Here is a 24904-nt window from a genome sequence, read left to right as displayed (position 1 = left end):
CCTCCACTGCCTTTTTTAGTTTGTAAACTCAGACTATCCACTTCTCTTGAGCTATTACAGTTCCCAGGAGAGCATGGAGCTGGTAATGAGTGGTCCCGGGTAGTCCATTTGGAAGAATATAGCTGTCCATGTGTGGTCCAGGTTTTTGAGCCCTCCTATTTGTTTCTCCTCATTTCCTTCTCTGTTCTAGAGCCTCAGACAAGATCTGACTTGGTAAAGGAGGAGGCAGCTTACCAGCTGCAGTCCTGGGAAGGTGCCTGTGTGTCCACTTGCTAGAAACCCTAAGCTGTGGGAAAGAGATAAGCGGTGGAGTCTGCTTGATATTTTGTCTTCCCAGCATCTGGCCTGAAACAGGACCTGGGGATAGGGGACAACAATACCTGACTGTGGCTCAGTCACCCAGTCTGTTCACATTGATATGGGGGAAGAAGGTAGTGCTGGACCCTCTCCTAATACAACCTCTGAGTCTGGCTTCCATGTGACCTTGAGCATGTTGCCTCATTTCTGAACCCCACTGTCTCACCCATGAAAAGATTATGCTAGTGCTGACTTTTTGGGGTTGCTGTGAGGTTTAAATGAACTGATGTGTGAAAAGAGCATGGGACAAAGTAGGTGCTCAGTGAATGTTCTTTCCCTTTTAAAGATGAATAGTTAGTGAAGTGATTTACTTCCCACCTCAAGCTATAGTGAGGCCCTGCCCTGTGACCAAGAGAAAATCCTAATCTAAGTGAACCTTACTTCCCTTGAAAGGTGGTAGTTTGCATTCTGAACCGAAGTGCCTGAAGACATCAGAAAAGAATGTTCCAAATTTATCACATGATTAATCCTGAGGCAGCCAGGCCAGTTTTCTTCCTCCCAGGTGGGTTCTGTTGGGGGAATCCTAGAAGAGAGACAATTGGCCTGGCTCCCCATTGGCAAACCAACACTCCTGCTTAAAAGCTCCCTTAGCCAGGACTTTAAGGCAGCTGCCAACTTGGGTTTCTCCTGTTTCATCTTTCCTTTCTCCACCTCTCTTACCCAATACTACCCTACTCCATGGCTAGCTCTTCAGAGGCCGGCACGGATTAGCTCTTTACTTCTGCTTAGGTACTGAGGTAGTCAGTCCATGCAGCAGCCTGTAGACAGCTAAAGGCTTCGTTTTGCTAGCTTAGTCACATTAGCAGTGCCCTTATTTCCCAGACTCTCTTGAATACCTGCTCTGCCAGATGCTGTGGTTGAGACAAGAACTGAACAAGACATCTCTGTCTTGTTGCCCTCAAGGAATTCAGACTGGTTGAAAGACAGAACCACAAACAAATCTTTGCAGTGTGGAGCGATAAAGGCTGTAATTGAGGTGTGCATCTGTTCTGAGAGTCTACAAGAGGAAGCAACAGCTTTACCTACAGGAACCTATGAAGAAGTGCCATTTGATTTCAGCACTCAGAAGGGACAAGCAAGGTCTTTTCATTGGATGAGAAAGGACTTATGTGTAACATTCCACCCAAAAGCCAGCTCTTTGAGAAATATAATGGGCCAATAGCAAAGGTGGCAGGTAGGATGGAAGCAAACGCAGGCTGGGGAAAGAGGTTAGGCAGACAGCCTTGAAGGTCAGCCTGAGTCCTGTGTTTCAGAGGGGTTGGTTAGTTGTTGACGATGGCAGAAAGAGGTGATGAAATTGTCATGAGAATCCAAAATAGGACAGAGGAGCTATAGTGGGACTTGGTAGAAGTCTATAACCAAAGGGAGAAAGAGACTGGCAAATCATTAGAGGTTGGACTGTAACTAGCCCTGAGAGTGACAGAGATGGAAAGACCTCTTACAAGGCCTATCCTGTAGCCTTTTTCTGTGGGCTGCTGTTGATTTGCCTTTGTCATATCCCAAGGTGCATAGCTTGGCTGGAATGCCCAGGGCACATCAAGGGGCTCTTTGTTTCTCTCTAGCAGGAGAGTTGGCTGACCTGGCTGGAGGAGGCGGGAGGGTGAGTAACACTGAGCTTTGTAGTTGCTGCCTGGTAAACAAATTGGATGGTAAGAAAAGCTGCAAGGAGAGCCAGGCTTCTCTCCAAGGAGCCACGAGTGAGACTGAGGACAGAGAAATCCTTCCTTAAGGTAGCATGACAGCTGGGACAGGGGATTTGGGGCTTTCAGCATAGTGTAAACTGATCAAGGAGAGGTGGATGACAACCAAGGGTCAGTCTGATGTCATGGAGTATCTTTATGTTCTTCTTCCAGCTGGTGCCTTAGCTGGGACAGATGAGACCAGTTATCTATGAGAGGCAAGCTCCTAGCAAGTCCAGGAGATCAGAAATTCTGGCTGGAAACATGGCTTTAGGCTAAGGGATGGAGAAAGGACTCTTAACTAAGCACATGGGGTATGGGGGTGCTGGTACCAACTTACCAACTGATTCCTGTGGTTCATGGCTTAAGCATGTCTCCTCATTCAATCACAGGGCTAGTTCCCTGAGTCTTATCTAGCACATACTATATGTGTAGCCCTGTGTCAGCTTCCAGATAGAAACCCATCTTGCTTTCAAATGACTTATAGTCTAATGGGGAAGTCATACATTAGACAAGTAGTTACAGGTGCAGCTATGTACAAAGGATTGTGAGGCTCAAATAAGATAACTGGATTAGAAACACGGTGCAAACTAAGGGTTCTGAGCTGGGATCAAAAGACCCAAGTCTGGGCCTCCCTGAGCTAATAAGTAGCTGTGTGACCTTGAGAAGTCTGCTTGGCTTTCTAAACCTCAGTTTCCCTGCAGAAAAAATTGAGCTCATCTATCCCAAACATTCTGAGAAATGACCTTGGAAAATGCTTTGGTAGGTAGCCCCAACGCAAGGGGTCATTGTGACACATTCCACAGAAGCCAGTACTTCCAGCACACTATGTTCCTCTTGTATAAGCTTTGTGCATAGAACCAGTGGTCTTCATGTATGTGGGGATGTATCCAGATTGAAAAAGTTTTAGTTTTTGAGATTATATTATAATAACATTATTTTCTCTTTCCTTTTCCTCCCTCCAAACCCTCATACATATCCCAGTCTTTGCTGAAATTTTGGCCTCTTTAGTTGAACATATGCATATGTATGTGTGTCTGCGTTTATTCCTAAATATATAAATACAACCTGCACAGTATAATGTTACTTGCATGGATATGTTCTCAGGGCTGATCATTTGGTATTTGATAACCAATAGGTAAGTTCTTGCCTGGGGAAGACTATTTCTCCCAGTCTTCAGCTCTCCTTCCTTAATTGTCTGTGGTTCTTTGTCTAGGCTTGGGTTCCTGTGTGCTTTTCTTCTTCCACAGTAGCATGTGTATTGGTGTCAGTGCCAACCTTGTTCAGGTCATGTTTAGGCAGTGTGTTGGTGAGACTTCCTGGGTGTATTTATTTTTGAGACAGTGTCTCACTGTGTAGCCCTGACTGACCTGGAATCCCAATGCAGACCAGGCTGGCCTTGAGCTCTTGGAGATCTGCCTGATTCTGCCTCCTGAAGTGCTGGGATTAAAGGCCTGTGTCACTATGCTGAGCTTTATCTTTTTAGTCTCTGGTAGCCATTACGGGAGCAACTAGAAATTGATGGAGGATTATTTTGCTTTGTTTACAGGCAGGGGAACTGACTGAGCAAAGGATAGAACTGGGCCTGCTATCTGGGGTCCCAGCTTTCCACCCAACTAAAACTGGTGATCACCTTGTGGCCTCTCTTCCTGCCTCAGGACTTAGTCTCAGGACTTCATCCCAGTGCCAAATATTTACTTTTCCTACAGATCTCCTGTGTTGTTTTTGGAGCTGAGTTTTTACAAGTAATAGTATAATTCCTGGTCCATGTCTGCATGCATACTTCCTTACATGCACCCTGAGATGAGACAGGAACAGCTGGGTGTGAGGGATCCAGGAAGGGAGTATAGGTTCTGGGAGCTCTTGCTCCTTCTTGGTACATCTGGGCCCTGGGCACTGTATGTACAGAACAGTCTTCCTAGTGTGCCCTCAGGAAGATGCTATTTTTTTTTTTCCTCCCTGTCTTGACTTACAGGGAAGGGAAAGCCCAAGATCAAGACACTAGCAGACTTAGCTTTCCGTCCTCCTTCTGACACTTTCCAGCCATGTAACTTCTCTAAATCCCTAAGTAGGACATTAGTAGCATTGAAAGAGGGGGATGTTAGGAGGATGGTGTTTAAAAGGCACCCAGCACAACATCTACCACAGTGTAAGGGCTCTGTGTCCTTGATGCATGGTGCCTTTCACACTTGATGTTTATTTATCTATTTTTGGTTTTTCAAGACAGTTTTTCTTTGTAGCCCTGGCTGTCACTCTATAGACCAAGCTGGCCTTGAACTCAGAGATCTGTCTGCCACTGCCTCCCAAATGCTAGGATTAAAGACATGTGCCTCCACTGCTCTGCCAACTTTCACATATCAAGTGTGAGACTTAAGAGCCAGGCGAATCTGTGAGTTTGAGGCCAGCCTGGTCTGCATAGTGAGACCATCTTGAGATACACACATACACAAAGCAGACTCAGCTCTCTCCCCCTCTCACTTTGGCCCTCTCTCATGAGCTTGTAGTACAATTGTAAGGAAGTAAGACAGTGTAGGCATGAAGACTCAGCTTCCCTCATGTGTTCAGCTCACTCACCCATGGTCTTGGGGGTAAGGCAGGTGCCAATTCCACTCTGCTTGAGGTCAGGAGATCTCTCTCCTGCCAGGGCAGGTTGGGAATTCCCCCATTAGTTCCTTATTGAGTCATTTGCAGCAAGGCCCTCTGACAGCCCTGACTCTAGGACTGTTCTTCCTTCTCAGTGGCCTATGAAGAAAAAACAGAAGTGAGAGTGGAGGTAGGCTCTCTGAGAACTTCAGGGCCAGTGTGTGGCTAGAGGGCTGCTTGGGTGCTGTACCCTCCTAGGTAGTAGTAGTTCCCTGAGGAAGAGTCCAAATTTACTTTGTAATTATCATCACTGCTTTCCTCCTCTGGGTCTTCTGGGCCTTTCTCCTGGCTTCCTCGAATGCCTATTATCTTTATCATAATGCCATTTTACAAAGGAACTTTCGTGGTAGCTCAGGATGTCGCTTGCCTCTTACAATTCTGTGAGATGTGGTTATCATTGTAACCCCTATTTTACGTTGGCAGAAGCCACATCCCAGAGAGCTAAAGTGACTTGCAAAATGTTACACTGCTTGTGAGTTGGAGTTCATTGAGCCCTAAGCTCCTGGGGTCAGTCAAAGCTTGTGTATAACCCACTGAGTACACAATCCAAGTGCTGAAGTTGGGTGGCATAGTCAGAAGAGCAGAGGGTCTATCCTCACCTGCCAGGGCTTGCTTGCCATAAACTCTAGGCAGCAGTTAGCTTGCTGAAAATCTGAGTTTTCTCATTTGCCAAGTGGGGCTGGTAATTGGAGAATGCATCTCATGGGCTTTGTTACCAGGGTTAAATGAAATGATGTCAATTGGATGCTGAGCAGTGTCTGGTGCTTAGCAAGTGCCTAGTAAGTGATGTCACAGAATTCAATTAAGTTAATCGAATAGTAGAACTGTAATATTGTAAAAGGCCATCTTCAAGCAGATCTGAGCTCAGCCTTGTGCTGGCCTTTAAGATCCAGAGCTATGTTAGGCTGGAGAGGGCATACTCCTACTGTGTATCTGCCTGGTCTCAAGCCAGAGTCAGTATTCCCAGCTTATTGCTAAGAACTCAGGCCTGAGGTCACAAAGCAAACCGGTCACCACGTGTTGATCAATTGCCAGCCAGGTACTAGGTAATGTTCTTAGGGTGAGACACACTACAGAGGATGGCCCTGTGGAGGCTCTCTAGGAGCATACCTCCTCACAGAATGCTGCCTCAGCAGAGCAGAGGTCAGGTAGGGAAGCTGGACCTGCTCTGCTGGACTGTTCACATTCCCAGCACAAGCCATGCCCTTTCTATTAACTTGCACTTGCGCATACTGGGCCTCCTGCCTGGTATGTTCTTTCCCCCTTTCTCAGCCTAGCCACTTCCTGTCAGCCTTCAAATCCAAATTTAAAAGTCAGCTCCCTCTGACTTTTCACCCTCACCCTGGGTGCTTCTTGCAGATTCCTTAGCACCTTTCATAAGCTCTGTCTGAATTTCAGTGTGTGTGAGTTATTTATCCACCCAACTGCCTCTGCAGCATTGGCTCCTTCAAGGTCAGGGGCTATATTTTATTCATCTTTACAGCAAGGCTCTGAAGAGCTGTGTATGGAGCAGTTAAAGGCCATGTAGAGATGAGAGGCAGTTTTGAATGAGGCCTTCAGTGGTTGGTAGGGGCCAGTTAGAAGTGGAGGGAGGCTGAGAGAGGGGAGGGGCCACCTAGACGAAAAACTAGGAGTGAAAGGAGTAATGTGGGAGGGACAGGAGGATTGGAGAGCCAGGGTCTACAATTTCTGTTGTAGATGGGGGACAATAGGAAGCCCAGAAGTTTCAGCAAGGAGAGACCTTGTGAACACAAGAGTCAGGACAATTAGGTAAGAGCTAACAGTTTGGTAAGGATGGCTCGGGAAATCACACATAGATCAGGGTGGACACTGAGCATCTGCAAGGGAGATGGTGATCCAAGCACCCAGTCATAGGCAGAATTTCAAGCACCACTGTGCCGGACCACGGTTAGGTTTTGGGGAAGTGATGTCTTCTGTTAAGAAAAGGCTACACAACTTCCTCTAGTTGTCAGGGAGAGCTGCCCCAGGGATTCTGCTATCTGTGCTCTTTCCCAGCTCAGTGGACCAGAAGAGGATTCCTTGATTTTTTAGAGTCTGCAAAAACAGAACAGGGTGGAGCTGAGTAGAGTGGAGAGCTGGGCAGAGACCCAGGATGCTGAGGCCAGTGAAGGGTGGAGAGAACCTGTTTACCATTGTGCACTGACCCAGAGCCGGAAGGAGCAGAGCCAGTAAGTGCCTCATGGGATAGAGAGGCTGGCTCAGAACTCACTACCACTGGGAGTGAGGGAGAGTGAAGCAAGCCAGACTCTCTCACCCAGAATGCCACTGCCAGCCAGCTCCAAGGCGCAGTGGCGAGGCCACAGGAGGGAGCACTAGACTACTACAGACATCACCTTTCCCTAACCACTCACAGCATGTCCTCGGGCAAGTCACATAGCCTCTGAACACCAGTCTCCCCCTCCCCCTAATCTGGACAGGGTATTCATTTTGTTTTGTTTATTGTTTTGTTTGTTGTTTTTTTGAGACAGGGTTTCTCTATATAGCAGTTCTGACTGTCCTGGAACTAACTTTGCAGTCCAAGCTGGCCTTGAATGCACAGAGATCCATCACCTGCCTCTGCCTCTCCAGTGCTGGCATTAAAGGCATGCACCACCCGGAAAATGTATTCTTAAATATGTGATCTGTTGGGCCTGATTGTCAGCCATTTGCACACTATAACCTACCTTCTCCAATACTCTAGTTTCTCTTCTCCCTTTCTATAAAGCTGGCTGTAAACCTATGAGTTCTTTCAGGCATTACTACCTTTTAGAGTAATGAACTCTAGAAGTTATCACCCGGTGTGCAGAGCAGGCCATCCTCTTTATCTTCATTTCTCTTCCCAGCTCCCCTTCTCTCACTGTCTCTGGACTGTGGTTAATCATACTTTCTCTGCATATTCTTAATTTTCCACACTTTGATTGGGGCTTCTTCAAGTGAATTTGTCTCTATCCTAGAGACAAAGCTTCGGAAAGCTGTTTCATATTCTTTTATCTTTCTCAACTTAAAGGGTAGAGACAGGAGTAGGGAAAAGGAGTATGACAGAGAGTATGTTCTGTGTGGGACACCTTATACGTATTAGACAGGTTATAGTCAGAGTGACAGTCTCTAATGTGGGCAGATTGCTTAACCATGCAGGTAATAAGAACTGCTTCCGGCCGGGCGTTGGTGGCGCATGCCTTTAATCCCAGTACTCGGGAGGCAGAGGCAGGCAGATCTCTGTGAGTTCAAGGCCAGCCTGCTCTCCAGAGCGAGTGCCGGGATAGGCTCCAAAGCTACACAGAGAAACTGTCTCGAAACCCCCCCCCCCAAAAAAAAAAAAAAGGACTACTTCCAGAGGGAAATGTATGCCCTGTAGTGGCTCAGCAGTTAGTACATGGCCAGTTCTTGAGACGTGTCATCTTTACAGTTACTTCCTGGGCAGGTGTCATAGCCACCTTATTAGAAAAGAGAAACTAGGAGCTTGGAGGATGGAGAAACAGAGCCCTTCTCTTTCGTATAGCTATAAAGTGATAGAAGCCAGGAATTATGGTTTATGTGTCATAGAGTAAATGGCAATATATCATGGGATTCTATGACTTCCTAGGTAAGATGAGGATGATCTTATATTGTCCTGCCTACCTCCAGGAGCTGCATTTAGGGACTAGTTAGAAAGTTCTGTCTGTAAATACAAGTTGTGAACTAGCTACCATTTTCTGGCTATCCATAGTATGTGTTTATTCTTCGTTACAGTCCTCTGTATAAGGTGTGTATTGTGGCCCCACTAAAGATGATGTAGTGTTGGGGATGCAGTTCAGTGATGACTGCCCTTTTACATCATACACCAGGCCCAAGGTTCAAACTCAGAAATCAGCAGGTGAGGGTAACACACCAGTTCATGGTTTCCAGCTAGTAGATTGGAGAACTGTAATGCATTCCTAGGTAGGTTGACTTCAGGGGTATCCCCATTCTTTATTTTCTTCCATGTCCCACTTAGTATTCCTGATGAGTGAGATGAAAAGCACCAGTCCTTTGGGCTGTGACTTCAGTAAGAGTGTCTGCTGAGGGTTCAGGGAGCGAAGCTTGTAGGAAGGGAACAAACCATGATATATCTTCCAGAAAGATAGAAGTGTTCTGAGCATGTTCAGTACCCTCACTGAGTTTGCCACATCAAGGAGTTGAGAGCAGAAGTCTAAAAGGACTGGGGAGAGAAACTTCCAGGAACCTCAGGAACCGGACTTGTCCCTCTGAGTTTTTGGAAGCCTCTAGCTTCTGAATTTTGGGAGACTTTGCAGAGAATGGGGTATAGGAAGTATCACTGCCACCTTGGACTATAGGATGGCACAACTGGCCTGGGAGTCTGGGGGCCTGGCAGGATCTGTAGTCATTTACCACCTTTATCTTCTCTGAGCTTCCTTCCTCAAGAGGTAGGGATATTGGCAAACAGCAAATCACCTAGGCCTACCATCTCCAGCTGAGGTTGTACTTGCCAGTGATGCCTATCCATCCTAGTAGCCTTACTGAGCAGTGTTACACATAGTCTGACTACTCACTATTGTTGTAAGAACACAGGGTGGGAGATAGACTGTCTCCAAGGGCCTGCAGGCCAGATAAAGCCATGCAACATCTGGGAAAGGGTCCAGTTTTTACATACTCCTGTAGGGAGCAGAGGCACTGTATGAGTTGCTGTGGCAGAGGAGAAGCTCTGGTTCAGCCACTTACTTGCTAGCTTTGTGACTTTGTCTAAATTTCCCTAATCTGTCAACTCTCCTTATTGCCCAAATGGAAATTATAGTTAATCTATTAGGGCTCCTTTTCATTGGACATTAGAGGAAACAAAGACAGTTACTGTAGGTGGAAGTGCCTTGTATTCATGAATATAATATACATGGAAGTAATGATAGAGAAAATCAGGAATAGGAGTTGATGCAGAAGCTTGAGACCTGATTCAACTGGGGAGGGATAGTACTAAACAGTATGAGCAAACCCACACTAATGAACACTGATTTCAAATGTAATGTCTCTGCCCATTCATATAGTTACTGGAGTCAGTGCCAGTGGATTATATGTAACTTTAAAAATTCTTTTTTTGCACTTGGGAGGCAGAGGTAGGTGGGTCTCTAAGTTCAAGGCCAACCTGGTGTACAGAGTAAGTTCCAGGACACCCAGGGTTACACAGAGAAACCCTACCTCAAAAACATATAAATAAATAAATAAATATTCTTGCCTGGTGGTGGTGGTGCACCCCTTTAGTCCCAGTACTCTCAAGGCAGATCTCTATGAGTTTGAGGCCAGCCTGGTCTACAGAGCAAGTGCCCAGACAGGCTCCACAGCTACACAGAGAAATAGTCTCAAAAAAACCAATAAACAAACATATAAGTAAATATTATTTTGTTCATATTTACATGTGTGGAATTAGAGACAGCTGGTAGCTGCCGTGTGGGTGCTGGGAACCAAAACCAGGTCCTCTGGAAGAGCAGCCAGTGCTCTTAACTGCTGAGCCATCTCTCCAGTTCCAGTGGGATTTGATTGTTATAGAAAGAATTCCTTCATCTGGACAGATCCTTTCTAGAATCCTGACACTTTAACTTGATTTTTTAAAAATGGACATCCTGTGTGGGAAGACATACCCACCTGTAGTTAGAGAATGTGCTGAGTGCTGGGGACAGCCAGGCCTCTGTGCCCACCCTCCCAGCGTCCAGATTAAATCCTTTTACTGGAAGAGAAGTCATTTAAATGAGTTTATTTCCTCAAAATTTCCCCAGTTTAAGGTTTTCAATTTAAAACAGATCTTCTGGTTGACAGACACATTGAGAGCAATAGCGGCTGTTTGTCTGTCTGAGAGCTTCCTCACGATTGGTATAGCCTAGAATCAGTGGTGTCTTAGAATCCAGGAAACATGAGCTTTTGTTTGTACCCTATTTGAATTCTGGTTTGATGTTTGAAATTAGGGCTTTGAAACTGTCACAGCTATCATCTGCCATCAGTTGAAAGAACTTTCAGCATGTTCCCCTGTGTTTGCAGTTGGGAAAATAGGTATCTCTGAGACCCTGCAGTGATATTTTACCAATAAATTAGACCCCAGGGTTGAAGTGTCATATAGGCAGAGACTTAATCACGTGGGGATTCTTTGGCAACTAGCAGTTTCAGTTGTAAGTCTCATCTTTTGAGCCTTAGTTTCCTATCTGCACAGAGGGCTGAATCAGATGTTATCACATCCATAGCTGCTAGAACTTCCTGTTGATTCGTGGGCACCCTACCCTCTGTGTAGTTAACTAGAAGACTCATCCCTGACTTGTTGCAGAAGTGAATACTGTCATTGATATACACATCACTGTGGTGGGGGTGGGGTGTGTGTGTGTAAGGACCTTTGGTTTCTGCTTCATGAGTATTTGGGGATTGCCTGAACATGTATATCCTCTTGTTAATTACTTCATCCAAAGGCTTAAACACTGCTTTGTTCTTATCCGAGAGAGAAAGAAAGAATCTTGTGCCTTGGTTCTGCCTCTAGATTGTGAGAGATAGCAGTTTAAGTACAGTGACTAGTGTCAGTGTGTTGAGGAACCCAGTTTATTATCCTAGGCAAGTTCTATTCCAAGGCTTAGTTCCCCCAGATAAAGTGCACTGAACAAGAGGACTTGCCTTTTGGTGTCCTGGAGGCCTCAGCTCTGCCAGGGCCCCTCCCTCTGCTCTTGCAACCAGTAAAAGTCACAACAACATGTTTCCTTCCGGCAGAGAGAATCAGAAACTCCAACCCTGGGCCAGGCCCAGTTCCATCATGTCCTGTTCCTGAGAACTCCCCAGAGCTGCCTCAAGGGCCTCCTACCCTGTGCCCCTTTCGGGGAAGTCAAATAGGACTGAATGCCAGCTTTGGCCTATATAGTGTCTGACTGGGAGTTGAGTCCCAGATTTCTTATTGATTTTCTGTTTGACTCTGAGCAGGATACCCTCCCTGGTTATGTTAACCTCTCTGAGCCTGTTTCCTCATCGTTAATTAGTCCTTTCTTAATACTGTAAAGTACTTAACTTTTTTTAATGATTTATTTTTGTTTTACATGCATTGGTGTTTTGCCTGCCTTCATAAGTCTGTGTGAGGATGTTGAATCCCCTGGAACTAGAGTTACAGACAGTTGTGAACTGCTTTGTGGGTGCTGGGAATTGAATCTGGGTCCTCCGGAAGAGCAGCCAGTGCTCTTAACCACCGGTCGAGCCATCTCTCCAGCCCCCAAGTACTTTCGCTTTTTTGTTTTGTTTTGTTTTTGTTTTTTTGAATAGGATGTTATGTTTCCCAGGCTGGCCTTAAACTCCTGCCTCTATCTCCAGAGGGGCCAGGATTATGCCCAGTTCATAAAATACTACTTTTCTTTGTTTTTCTTTTTTTTTTTTTTCTGGTGGTACTGAGAATTGAACACAGTGTCTGGCACATGCTAGGCATCCACACTATCACTGAGCTACATATCACCAGACTAAGTACTTTCTTACTTGGGGTGGGGGCTTCACAAAGCACAACAAAGAAATGTAAGATTTCAATAGTCCAGTACTTTAAAATCCACTTAAGGAAACTGTGTGTGTGTGAGAGAGAGTTGTACATCTATATTTGTGTTCTATGTTTGTCTGCTTTGCCATTGCTCTGTAGGCCAGATAAGAAGTCATACATAGAATGCCTTCCCTACAAATGTAGTTTCCTTCTTTTCTCTGCCTTTTCGAGTTCTTTGAACTCAGGGATCTTCAGGGCTTACTCCTTGAGGAAGCTTACTCAGTGACTATGCTCTCTGCTTAAGACAGGGATTCCTCCTCCAGCCCCCCTCTGCCTGCTTTGGTGCCAATCTGCCTGGGCTGAGCCTCGGCACCCATCAAAAGTCAACTCTACAAGGGGTTTGAACAAGAATTTGCTTAGCATGCCCAGAACTGACACAGCTACTCAGTCTGTGTACTGAAATGTGCCCATATAGAAGGTGGCATTTGAAGGGACTTTGAAGTGTCTCTATCATTTAATAGGTGGAGATCACTTGGGGAGCATTCCAGTCCAGGGATTGGCATGAGTAGAGGTTAAGAGGTGGGAAAGAGCCAGGGTGTAATTGGGAAAAGACTGAGTAACTAGTTTGGCTTAGGTGAAGAGGTGAGCATGTTATTTCTGTACTTGTTTGACTAGTTTTTGCATCCAACTTTACTCCTAGCATGCTGGCCCCTGAAGAGGTTTATTTAATTTACTAAGGCAGGCCCAAGACAGGAATGCTTGACTTCAGTGCACAAAGACACACACATCAGCCTTTGCCCCAGAGAGGCAAGGTGTCCCTGGCCCCTTGACACATTGGGAGAGTAGGTACTTGCACCTGTTGTATCTTGGCCTCTGGCTTTTGTGGCAGGGGCAGCACTCTGCTGTCTGCAGTAGGGCATCATGCATGAGTCTGCAGACCTGAAGGGAGGTATAGAGGCAGAGTGCAGTGGGCTACAGGGCTGACCAAAGCCAAGGTCTTTGCTTGTCTTGACACATCTGATCCTCTGCCTCCACAGGCTGGAGGAAGTTCCCCTGGAGGTGCTGAGGCAGAGGGAGTCCAAGTGGCTGGACATGCTCAACAACTGGGACAAATGGATGGCCAAGAAGCACAAGAAGGTAAGGGGCCTGGCCTCAAGCCTAGAACTGGGAGGAAGAGGAGGAGGAGGAGGAGGAGAGGAGGAAGAAGAGGTGAAGGAGGAGGAGGAAGAGGAAGAAGGGAGATGAACTTCATCACTGCAACAAAGTAGGGGCTTCTCCAACTGCCAGGCTGCCTTAGGTCTCCTTCTTTGGTCAGGTGGGGAGCAGAAGCTGGCTTTAGGACAGGGACAAAATTAGGACCTGGTATATGACTTCAGAGAAGAGCTGCATAGAACTTTGTCCTGGAGTTAAAACTCAAAGATACTCTGTAGCCAACAGCCCTCATAGGTAATTTTGCTTTACCCCTGCCAGAAGAAGGGCTGAAGAGCTTCCTAATATTAGTGCAGCTAACTTGTGGGTGCATTTTTAGGGTTCACGTATTAACTGCAATAATCTAGCTAACGTCCTGATTAAGTTAGTAGTAGTGGTACTCTTGCTTTACTAATGACCCTAGGAGTCAAGATTTGAAGCCAGGCAGCAAACTTGAGTATCTGCCCTATTGACCACTATAGTAGGACCTTCTTCACCACCTAGACAAGTCGATGATTTTCCTTTTGTCTCCTGGCCAAAGTGAAAAGAAAGAAAAGTAACTAGTAGTTTTATAAAAATGAGAATACCCATTCTAGTTAGACTGTCCTTAGGTACAGGCTTGCTTATCCTATGAGAATACTACACTCACCTACCTTTCTGAAGTGTGTGTGTCAATGTTCTTGGGAGCCCTTTGCAGAGTTTAATCACTCCTGGCTTCTCATGGCCACAGTCTCGGAAAAGATTTGCAATCTACAAAGTTAGCCTGTTGCCCCCTGTCGTCAGCTGACACACTGGGCTGCTGGCCCAGGCCTGAAAGTCTGGATTGAGTGTGGGCTCAGTCTCACACACTATCTTCATGGTGAGCTATGTAATTTAGGACAAGTTGTCTTCCTCTTTTTAGTCTAGTGGGAGTGATAAACCTTTTATGAGGATCATACAAGGTGGTAACAGGAAGTACTTCACACACTGCCAAGGGGGAAAAGCTCACCCAGGCTGGAACTTTTTCTTGCTGCTCTGTGTATGGTTGGGAGTGGAGTTTAGTGATAGAATATGTGCTTAGCATGTGCAAAGAAAGAATCGTCCCCCTTCCTTCTTTTCCTCTCTCTCCCTCCCTTTCGTTTCTCCCAACAGAGTGAGTACTTTCTTGCATGCATGTGTGCGTTCGTGCCTGCATGCGTGCATGTATGTTGCTCTGTATATCAGGCTGGTCTCCAACTTGCTGTAGTTCTTCTTCCTCTTAAGTGTTGGGATTATAGGCATGTGCCACCATACCTGCAAACTTGGTATTTTTAGGACACTTACTCTTCACGTGTTCCCTGGCTAACTTGGGGATCTTGCCTTTTCTTTCCTTCAGGTTTTACCCTGAGCTGTAGCTAGCTCTGTACCTCTCTTTTGTAGCTGTTGGGAACTCCTGTCAAGAGCATTCCGCAGCCCTTCCTTTTCCCTTTGGCTTCCTGGGCACTGTGGGTAAGGCCAAGGGCTGCCTTTGCCTAGCAAGAGGCCTTCAGAGACATGCTTTATCCCATTGTACTCAGAAGCCCAAACCAGGACTGCTGCCTCAGCTGTAGCCACATCGGGCTCTGCCTGGGTAACTCCTGCCTGGCTCTGGAAGCATGGATTCTTCCACTCAGGAAGTCAGGGCACAGGAAGAATAATAACCATTTCCCAAAATGTAGGCTCAGACCCAGCATTTCTCCTGGACTCATCTCTAGCCCTGCCAGGAGGGTGCCTTCCTCTGCCTTCCAACTGTGCTTGAGACAGAGATGAGGTCCTGCAGGGAGTCAGGGCTCTGCCCTCCCAGAGTTCAGCAGTCAAGGGTGTGGCTTCACTTAGAGACCCCCTTCAAGTTTGCCATAGAGACTGGTAATCTTTTGAGTATTCTGGCTGCACTTCCTCATGTGTTATCCTAACTCATAATGTCCATCCTCCCTAAGGCAGGCTGATGACCATTTCTAGCACCTTTGTGCTAAAAAGTAAGGATCTGGGAAAGGCTGGCTGTGCTCTTGACTCTCCATCCCCTGCCCTGGCCCTGGTGTCCATGAGGGCACCATAGTGGGCTGAATGCGCTCCAGGACTGTCCTGCAGCGGGCATGTGTGACAGGCTAAGAGAAGGTTGTCTAATGCTGACCTTGCCCAAATGTGGGAGCTTGAAGCACCTGTGGCTCTGCACTGTCCTATGTCCCACTTCCAAAACCTGCCCAAAGTTTCTTCCTTAAGGTGACCCTTGTCCCACAGCAACAGGAAATTGTCCCCAGTGTCTGGTGCAGTTCTCTTCTACTCTCTTTTCTCCCAGTTTTCAAGTAGTCAGAAGCCCCAGCTCAGCTCTTGTGAGTAGCCAGCAGCTCTTCCTTACTGACTGCATTCTTCAGCCTGGTGTCTGTCTCCTTCCTGGTCCTTAACTTGCTCTGAGCTCTGGAAACTTTCCTCTTATTTATGCTGGCCATCAGGAAGGCCTGGTCCTTTGTGCCCCTCTTCTGAGGCTTCTACTGGGACTATTTGAGGGGCTTTCCAGGTGAGAAGTTAGGCAGCAACTGAATCCCTAGGCCTTTCTGTGCCAAGTGTCTTTCTGGGATGATGGTAGAAAGAAAGCCCCACACTAAGCACATCTCCCTTTAATGGAAATCCTTCAAGCTTGAACAGTAACATGTAACATCAGTCATTCAGATCTTAAAGGAGATGAGAAGTAGTTGACCCAAGGTCAGTGTGGGATCCAAACCCACATTAGTTGTTCTCATGCCATAGCACTTGTCCCCTTGATCTCAGGCCAGGCTGCTTAGTGCAGGGTGAAGGAGGGTCACTTTTCTCTCTGCCCAATCCTCTCTGCCATCATCCCACAAACTTAGGCCCTCTGCCTTTGCACTCACCCACCTGATAGGGGATCTAACCCAGGAGGACCCTGCTTCCCTTCACCTATCAGTTTCTGAAGGACTAATGGGATAGGAAATACACAGGGATGGGTCCCTCTAGCCTGTGTAGCACAGTGTAGAGGTGGTCGGGTTTCTGACTCTGTGATAGTAAAGAGTTTTCCCTATTCTAAGGACAAATGTTCTGTTCTTTGTTTTCAAATTTTCATCTAAGCTTAATATTGTATATTGAGCATATTCCTATCTATATCCCTTTCCTCCCTCTTTCCCTTTGATATCCCTTGTTCCCTTAGACAGTTTTGTGTATTCTTAAAAGACTTTATAGTAGGCTGGCCATGGTAGCACATGGCATTATTCTGTGGATCTCTGAGTTCAAGGCTAGCCTGGTCTACACAGCAAGTCCCTGGCTAGCCTCCCTTGCCTCCTGAGTGTTGGATTCAAGGCACTCTAGGAGTGTTGAGGAGGTTTTTATTGTAGATATGAGGGAGAGAACAGCCGGAGGCATCTGAAGAGTCCAGAGCAGGGAGAGTGTGTATGCACACTGAAGGCAGAGGAGCAGCCACAGTGGATGCATGGTACAGCTGTCCTTTTGTCTTTCAGATTCGTCTTCGTTGCCAGAAGGGCATTCCACCTTCTCTGCGGGGACGGGCCTGGCAGTACCTGTCAGGAGGCAAAGTGAAACTTCAGCAGAATCCTGGAAAATTTGATGTGAGCTTTCTCTCCTTTACTTCACCTCCCTGTCGTGTCTCTGAATTGGGCATGTCCCCTGGCAGTGGATCCCCCATGTGCTGTCCTAGACTTCAGTAAGGTGGACAATTGGCACAAGCCGGACTGCTCAAGACCCATATTGGCCCAGTCAGTGAACCATATCTAGTGGAGGCTGTTGTTCATCTAAGGCACTACCCTTAGCAGACCTCAGTGGAATGGACTTCATTATATTTCTGCCACCCTATTCTAACTCTTTCTCTCAGCTGTAACTCAGGTTTGCTTTTATGGTTGAGCTCAGTCCATTACTTCACAACTCTTGGTCATCAGGAAGTGACCCTCAGACCACATCCCCTTCTGATACCTTTAACATGTGCTGGCCTGTTTGGACCACAAGAGCCTTCACATTTCTTGGCCCCCAACCTCTACTCTGTCTCCTGTCTCTAAGCCTAGCTAGACATGGTTCACTAGGTGGTCTTCAGGGCTACTTAGGGGTCAGAAGCTAGTGAATCAGTGGTCAGAGAAGGTGCCTTCCGTAGTTGTGCCCCACCATCCTGCTCCCCAGCTACCTTCCCATGGCTGACATGGCATAATATCTTCCATTCATTGAACTGAACTGCAGAGCCTCTTCCCCCTGGAGAATACCATGATAGCAGTTGGCTTTCCTGGGGTTGCCCCAGCATACCTCCAGACTTGCTTCCAGGCATCAGGGCTTCCCCCAGGCCACTGGGACTAATGATAGACAGTGAGACAGAGCTGCCAGCCACCAATTCTTTGTTGATATCCTTCATATTTCAGTATCTCTGGCCAGACCTGTAGTCTGTGAAGAGTGGTCAAGGGCAGAGCAGGGAAGCCTGGAGTTTACACTGTTGGCCTGGAGAAGGCCCAAGCTATTTGTTGGCAGCACTTGGCCCTGGGAGACAAAGATCCTGATGGGGTGGCAGCACTTGGCTAGAGGCAGCTGTGCATCAGGGTGGTTGGATATTCCCACACAGCACCAAAACCAGGCCCCACAAGAGCAACTTAACTCTACAGTCTTCCTTCTAGTAGCTCTATCTCCTGTATTCCAGTGGACTCCATCCTGGTCAGAGTTGGCAGTTCAGGAATGTGGGTGCTCCACCCAGAGTCCTTAGGGCCCAGACTTGAGAGTGAAGGCTGTGAGTAGCTAGCTTCCTGGGTGCATTGTCTAGAAGGAGTATGTCCACAGTGCGGTGAAGCACAGAGCTTTCATTTTTGTTTTGTTTTAGTTGTATTTTGTTTGTTTTTCAAGACAGGGTTTCTCTGTGTAGCCTTGACTGTCCTCATTCTGTAGACCAGGCTGGCCTCGAACTCTGTTTGCCTGTGCCACCACTGCCCAGCAGAAGCACAGAGCTGTGTGTGTGTGTGTGTGTGTGTGTGTGTGTGTGTGTGTGTGTGTGTGTATGTGTGTGTGTGTGTGTGTCTAGAATAGTGTCCAGAGAGGAACTGGCCACCCCTCAGATGGCTGGTAGGTTGCTCATGTAAGGAGGTAGATTTGCCAAGAAAGGCCTTCTTGGAATCCTGAAGATGTGTGGTGGGTCATCATGGCAGTACTGGGAGCCCCCGTGCTTTCAAGCACTTCTGAAAGGACTTGCTGTGGATGAGCTAGAGGGAGCAGATTCGGGTGAGGTGCCTGAGCCATGGAGAGCACAGTGCTGACCTGTGGTGTCAGTGCTCTTACCTGCTCTTGTGCTTGGGCCCCCTCTGTCCACACTGCAGGGTCTGGTGGCTCCACTTCCTCTAGCATTTGCTCTTTCTTGCCTTTTCCTTGGCAGAATCTTCCTGCTCTTTTTTTGATTGGTTTGGTTTAGTTTGGTTTCTTTGACTTCATCTCCTGAAGCACCTCCAGCATCACTTAGGTTCACAGCAAGCCCAATGATTCCAGCACACACTGGTCTGTGGCAGCAGCAACAGCCTGTGGTATTTAGCATCCTTTTTCCCTGGCGGCCCTGCAGTCACCCTTTTCCTTCCTTCTTTAGCAGTCTACATGTGATTGTGCACCTTGGCTGCTGAGGTACCAGATCCTACATCCACAGAGCTGACTTTTAGGGTTCTCAGGAATCACCAGAAGAATTGAGTGAACCTTCTTCCTGAGAAAAGCAAGCCTGCATTGTGCTCAGGTCCTACAGGGGCATGCACAGAACACACACACAGACCCTAACTTGAGGGTTCCTGGGGCTCCAGGGGGTGACACCCACTCCTTCCACTGAAAAATCCCAGCCCTTTCCTCTGCCCTGCAACCTCCATGAGTCTCTCCTCACCATTTGCTTTCTAGTCCAGTTTCTGACACACTAGAGACAGGAGACAGCATAGAGGTTGGGGGCCAAGAAATGTGAAGGCTCTTGTGGTCCAAACAGGCCAGCACATGTTAAAGGTATCAGAAGGGGATGTGGTCTGAGGGTCACTTCTTGATGACCAAGAGTTGTGAAGTAATGGACTGAGCTCAACCATAAAAGCAAACCTGAGTTACAGCTGAGAGAAAGGGCTAGAATAGGGTGGCAGAAATATAATGAAGTCCATTCCACTGAGGTCTGCTAAGGGTAGTGCCTTAGATGAACAACAGCCTCCACTAGATATGGTTCACTGACTGGGCCAATGCTTTCTAGTCCGGTGCTGCCACCCCTCCAGTCTCTCTGTCCTTTAGGGCCAAGTGCTGCCAACAAGGAGCTTGAGCCCTCTCCAGGCCAACAGTATAAATTCCAGGCTGCCCTGCTGTGCCCCTGACCACTCTTCACAGAGAACAGGTCTGACCAGAGAGAAGTGTGTCAAAGACCACACTAGTTCTTTAGTATTCTGAATACTACCTCAGGCCAGGAACTCACTGTTGGTCAGACCATAGCCCAGCCTGCACCCGCCTGGTATGTTTGCCAAGGCCTTGCTTCCCGGATGCCGCTTTACCCTTCAGGCAACTAGTTTCCTTTGTATGTTTTATTTCTTTTCAGAAAATTGATGTGTGGGTCTACATAAAGTAAGATGGACAGACTTGAGCATAGAGCTCAATGAGCCTGAGGAAACATACGTATGTTACCAACAATCAGATCAAGACATTTCAAATGACTGGAACTTTTTTATTCTGTGAGAGCTTGATGGCTTTCAAAAATACATTCAGAGTTTGAAAAAGAAAGTGAAACTGTTGAAACCTCAGTATCTAGACAAGCACTTAAAGCCTGATGGATATTACAGTCCCTTCCTGAACAGGTGATACCTGTAACACGGGACGCCAGCAGCAGAGAATCTGGGTTTGGTGGCACTGATTCACAACTGCTTACATGTCCCATCTCCATCATTTTTCTAGTCTGGAGGCCTTGAGTAACCAACTTTATTTTGACCCTTCAGGTCTCTCATTGTGAACAGGGTGTTAGGACAGGATCTGTTTTGGGGTAGGGAAGGGGCCATGTGTGCTCCACACTCAGCTCTGATTTGGCTTTGAGCAATGGTAATATCTGTAGTTATTGTTAAGAAGAAGCCTTTTATCTGAAGGACACATTCATTATCCCTAGATAAACAGAGTCCTGACTGCTGTGATTCCATCCACAACAGGATAGATACTTGCTCCTAAGAATCTTGAGAGCCTGGCAGTGGTGGCACACACCTTTAATCCCAGCACTCAGGAGACAGAGGCAGTCAGATCTCTGAGTTCAAGGACAGCCTGTTCTACAGAGTGAGAATTCCAAGACAGGTTCCAGAGCTACACAGAGAAACCCTGTCTCAAAAAAATCTTCTGAGAACTAGGATCTCTGCCTCTCAGGCTTCCCAGGGCTCTGCTGTTCTTGCCTCTGTGTGTTTTCTTACCTGTCTTAAGGAAGGCCAGGTTCTATGATGAGATTGGGTGCCTCTGATGCCTAGTCTGATACCCAAGACAGTTATCTCCTACCAGGAGTGCCCCTAACTGCTTTCTGACATTATGTCCTTGCTTCCAGGAGCTGGACATGTCTCCTGGGGACCCCAAGTGGCTAGATGTGATTGAACGTGACCTGCACCGGCAGTTCCCTTTCCATGAGATGTTTGTGTCCCGAGGAGGTCATGGGTAAGCAGGCTAAGCATATTGTTTGGGAGGTGGCTCTAGGCTGTCTCTGAGACTGACTGGGAAGACACAGTGAGCTTGGGAGCATGTACCCAGAACCCTACTGTTAGCCTTTACCCTCTGTGGTTTGGTGTACTGACCCACTTTTGACCGCTTGCCTCATTTACTCCCTAGACTGTTAGAACTTTCCTGGTTAGGCCTTGCTGATATAGGGAAAGGGGTAAGGGAGGTTAGTGAACCAAAACAGTAGACGAGGGGGGGGGGGGACGGACACGACATATTGGGTTGGGCAAGGGGACAGAGCTACCTAGCAAGGTAGCCCTCTCTAGCCCCACTTCAGTCTGTACCTATCTGCTATCTAGCCCTGAACCAATCCCTGCTTTCTCGTTGTGCCTCATCGTCCTTGGGGATGAGGTCACATGGGGGAGACTGACCCATTGGTGACCATAAGCATATCCTTTCTGGGGAAGGGCAGGTTCCAAGGCAGGTCTAGTCCAGTGAGGTACAGGTGGGATGATGGGCAGTATTCATGCCTGCCATCCTGTCCTGCTTGTCCTCTCCATAGCCAGCAGGACCTGTTCCGTGTGCTGAAGGCCTACACGCTATACCGCCCTGAGGAGGGCTACTGCCAGGCCCAGGCACCCATTGCTGCTGTGCTACTCATGCACATGCCTGCAGAGGTACCCAGGACCCAGGTGGGCGGGCAGGGAACCTGACCCCAGCCACAAGGGCTCACACCTCTCTCACCCACAGCAAGCCTTCTGGTGTCTGGTACAAGTCTGTGAGAAGTACCTGCCTGGCTACTATAGTGAGAAACTGGTGAGTACCTGCTGACCTGGGACTCTCTAAGCTGGATATCTTCTGTGGTCACTGCAAGGCCCTCTCATAGCCAAAGTTCCTAGACCTGATAGAGGCCACTCAGGCACCAGCTTCATCAGTTTCAGTATATTTCCATCTGTGCCTCTGGCCATCTGATGTTCTCTGAGGCAGTGGGTCTCCCTTGGCAGGATCAGAATTCCTTAGGGCTCCTGGTCCCTCCCTCCTTGACCTTGACATAGGCTTAATAGCTTCTGCTTGATCCAGGCGGTGGTGGTGCACATCTTTAATCCCAGCACTTGTGAGGCAGAGACAAGTATATCTCTTGAGTTCAAGGCCAACCTGGTCTGTATAGTGAGTTCCAGAACAGCCAGCCAGGGCTACAGAGAACCCATCTTGAATTGGCGCGGGGGGAGGGGGGGATGTTGAAGCTCTATTCTGTTCCCTCAGAATGCCTTCCCCTTAGCCTTTAGCCCATGCATGGCCTTTTCCTGACCTTGACAGGCTGGAGCTCCTGTTCCTTCCTTGTTTGGGATACTTGGTCCCATTGTCCCCTCTCCCAATTCTGTGTCTGTTTTGTTCACCTTGTCTTCCAGTGTTCTAGTGCTCTCTAGCTACCTGAATTAATGTTGACCCAGTATTAAGAACCCCTGTGGGCTGTGGTCATGGCTCTATGGCCTTGATGTTTCCTCAGGAGGCAATCCAACTGGATGGCGAGATCCTCTTCTCACTACTACAGAAGGTGTCCCCTGTGGCTCACAAGCACCTTAGCCGCCAGAAGATCGACCCCCTGCTATACATGACAGAGTGGTTCATGTGTGCCTTTGCCCGTACCCTGCCTTGGAGCTCTGTGCTGCGAGTCTGGGACATGTTCTTTTGTGAAGGTACCAGGCTATGCTGGCTTGTGGGGGGTGCAAAAGAAGCCCACAAGCCTCCCTTGGACTCATCACCTGCCCCATACAGGAGTCAAGATCATCTTCCGTGTGGGGCTGGTACTGCTGAAGCATGCACTAGGCTCCCCCGAGAAGCTCAAAGCCTGCCAGGGCCAGTATGAAACCATCGAGCAGCTGCGGAGCCTCAGCCCCAAGATCATGCAGGAAGCCTTCTTGGTTCAGGAGGTGTGGCCCGCACCTCCCACTTGCTATTGGAGGGAAGGGGAGCTGGCAATGGCTTTGGAGGAGGCCTTATATGGCCCTGCTCCAAGGGTTGGTCAGCCCAGGTCAGGGTGGATGAAACTCATCCTTTTGCCTGGCAAGTGGGGTGCGGAGGCCCAGCTTTGCAGTGCCTGCCTTAGCTAGTCCACTTTGGGAATAGAGAAGAGCTGTGATCTACAGCCTTCTCTCTCTCTCTCTCTCTCTCTCTCTCTCTCTCTCTCTCTCTCTCTCTGTGTGTGTGTGTGTGTGTGTGTGTGTGTGTGTGTGTGTGTGTGTGTGTGTGTAGTTGTTTTTGGGGGGCTACAAATTTAAGAGACACAGGCATGGCCAGCTTCTCTGGTGGGGGGGGGCAGGGGGAGGTCTATGCTAGTGCATGTTGCAGGGGCAGACATACAAAGCCATTTTGTACCCACTTCCAGCACTGTCTCCAGTTTACATTTGAGGAAATAGAGGCTCATAGAGGCAGAATTTCAAAGTGATCCCCTTAGTAACCAGCTGAAAAGTAGTGGAGCTGGAATTGAAGTCTAGATAGCCAGGCTGCCCTGGTCAGTAGAAGACAGTACTGGCTGAGAGTGGGGTTGCACATTTCGGCCCTGCCCCTTCTGTCCAAGATGGAAGGTGAGTGGGCCTGTGAGCTGTAGGCAGCTTTCTCCTCTGAGACAGTGGGTCTCCTGTTTGGCATTCAAACCAAAACCATAGCTTTCAGGAGCTCAGCTTTTAGCAGGCACAGTCAAGGGTTGGTGGTGGGCAGGAGAGCCTAGGATTGGAGGCGGTACGGAAAGGTCATTCTTTCTAGTGCTCACACACCCCTTGTTGCCCCAAAGGTGATAGAGTTGCCTGTGACAGAGCGCCAGATTGAGCGGGAGCACCTTATACAGCTGCGACGCTGGCAAGAGACCCGTGGTGAGCTGGAGTGTCGCTCTCCACCTAGGATGCATGGTGCCAAGGCCATCCTGGATGCAGAGCCTGGTCCTCGACCTACCCTGCAACCGTCACCTTCCATACGCCTACCCTCAGATGCAACCCTCCTCACCTCCAAAGCTAAGCCACCCAAGCAGGTCCAGAAGGAGCAGAGGAGGACAAAAGACAGCGGGCAGCTGGACAAGTCCCCAGGCCCCAATCAAGCTGCAGTGATGACTGCTTCAGGAGATGCATGCCCTCCTCAGGATGTGTCCCCAAAGGACTCAGTCCCCCAGGACTCTGCTCCCCAGGACTTAGCCTACCACCGTTCCCAGGAGAGCCTGAACTCCCAGGAGAGTGAGGACACCTACTTGTAACCCGGGAGCCCAGGCCTCCAAGTGGGGTCTCCACACATCTTACACGGTTCAAAGACTGACAGCACTCCAGGTCCTGTGTACCTGAAGGCCCAACTGCTTGGCCATTGGGCTGGGACAGAATCTGGCTGGCCCAGTACAGATTCTGCCTAAGCCTCCTTATTTATTTTCTCTTGAGTCGAGTTGGCTCAGCCAGCACAGGCAGAAGCTATGGCCCAATGGGTTGGGTCTCACTCAGTCCCATCCTCCTGGGAAATGTTCCCCAGGGCTAGGGTGCTGACATGCGGGGAAGTGGTGGGGTACTCTTTGTGTAAAATAGAAACATGGTTTTGTACGGAAATAAACAGGCTTGTATAGAGAGCTGGTGTGCAGCTAGGAACCCAGAAGGGACACCACCCTTCATCCTGGGCCCCTAGCCCAGCAGGAACCCCTCTGAAACATACATTTGATACAGGAGGCACCAAGTCCAGAGCCAGCTGCTATTATAGGCTCTATTCTCTCTCAACCCATCTCTGATGTCATGTCCATCTTCTGACATAGAAGAATCACTCTAGAGCTGAAGCCAATCACTGGGGCAAAGCAGGAAAGAATCCCCAAGGTCCCTGCTTTTTTTTGGGGGGGGGGGTCAGGGTTTCTCTGTGTAGCCCTGGCTGTCCTAGAACTCACTTTGTACATCAGGGTGGCCTTGAACTCAGAGAGCTCCACCTGAGTGTTGGGATTAAAGGCCTG

General features: G+C 48.1%; 1 protein-coding gene across 1 annotated transcript in view; it reads left to right on the top strand.

Moving 5' to 3' along the window:
• The window catches only part of Tbc1d10a (TBC1 domain family member 10A), a 28902-nt gene extending 4367 nt beyond the window's left edge, over window positions 1-24535 (top strand). Inside the window, exons 2-9 of the mRNA XM_027387320.2 lie at window positions 13170-13269; window positions 16785-16892; window positions 20828-20934; window positions 21497-21611; window positions 21685-21750; window positions 22442-22631; window positions 22711-22865; window positions 23726-24535. Coding sequence (XP_027243121.1) covers window positions 13170-13269; window positions 16785-16892; window positions 20828-20934; window positions 21497-21611; window positions 21685-21750; window positions 22442-22631; window positions 22711-22865; window positions 23726-24178 — 1294 coding nt within the window. The 3' untranslated portion in view covers window positions 24179-24535. The remainder of the gene's footprint in view (window positions 1-13169; window positions 13270-16784; window positions 16893-20827; window positions 20935-21496; window positions 21612-21684; window positions 21751-22441; window positions 22632-22710; window positions 22866-23725) is intronic.
• Window positions 24536-24904: the final 369 nt, after the last annotated feature.

This window comes from Cricetulus griseus (genome assembly GCF_003668045.3).
Source record: "Cricetulus griseus strain 17A/GY chromosome 1 unlocalized genomic scaffold, alternate assembly CriGri-PICRH-1.0 chr1_1, whole genome shotgun sequence".
Taxonomy (NCBI): Eukaryota; Metazoa; Chordata; class Mammalia; order Rodentia; family Cricetidae; genus Cricetulus; species Cricetulus griseus.
This window is presented reverse-complemented; position numbering and strand designations above follow the sequence as displayed.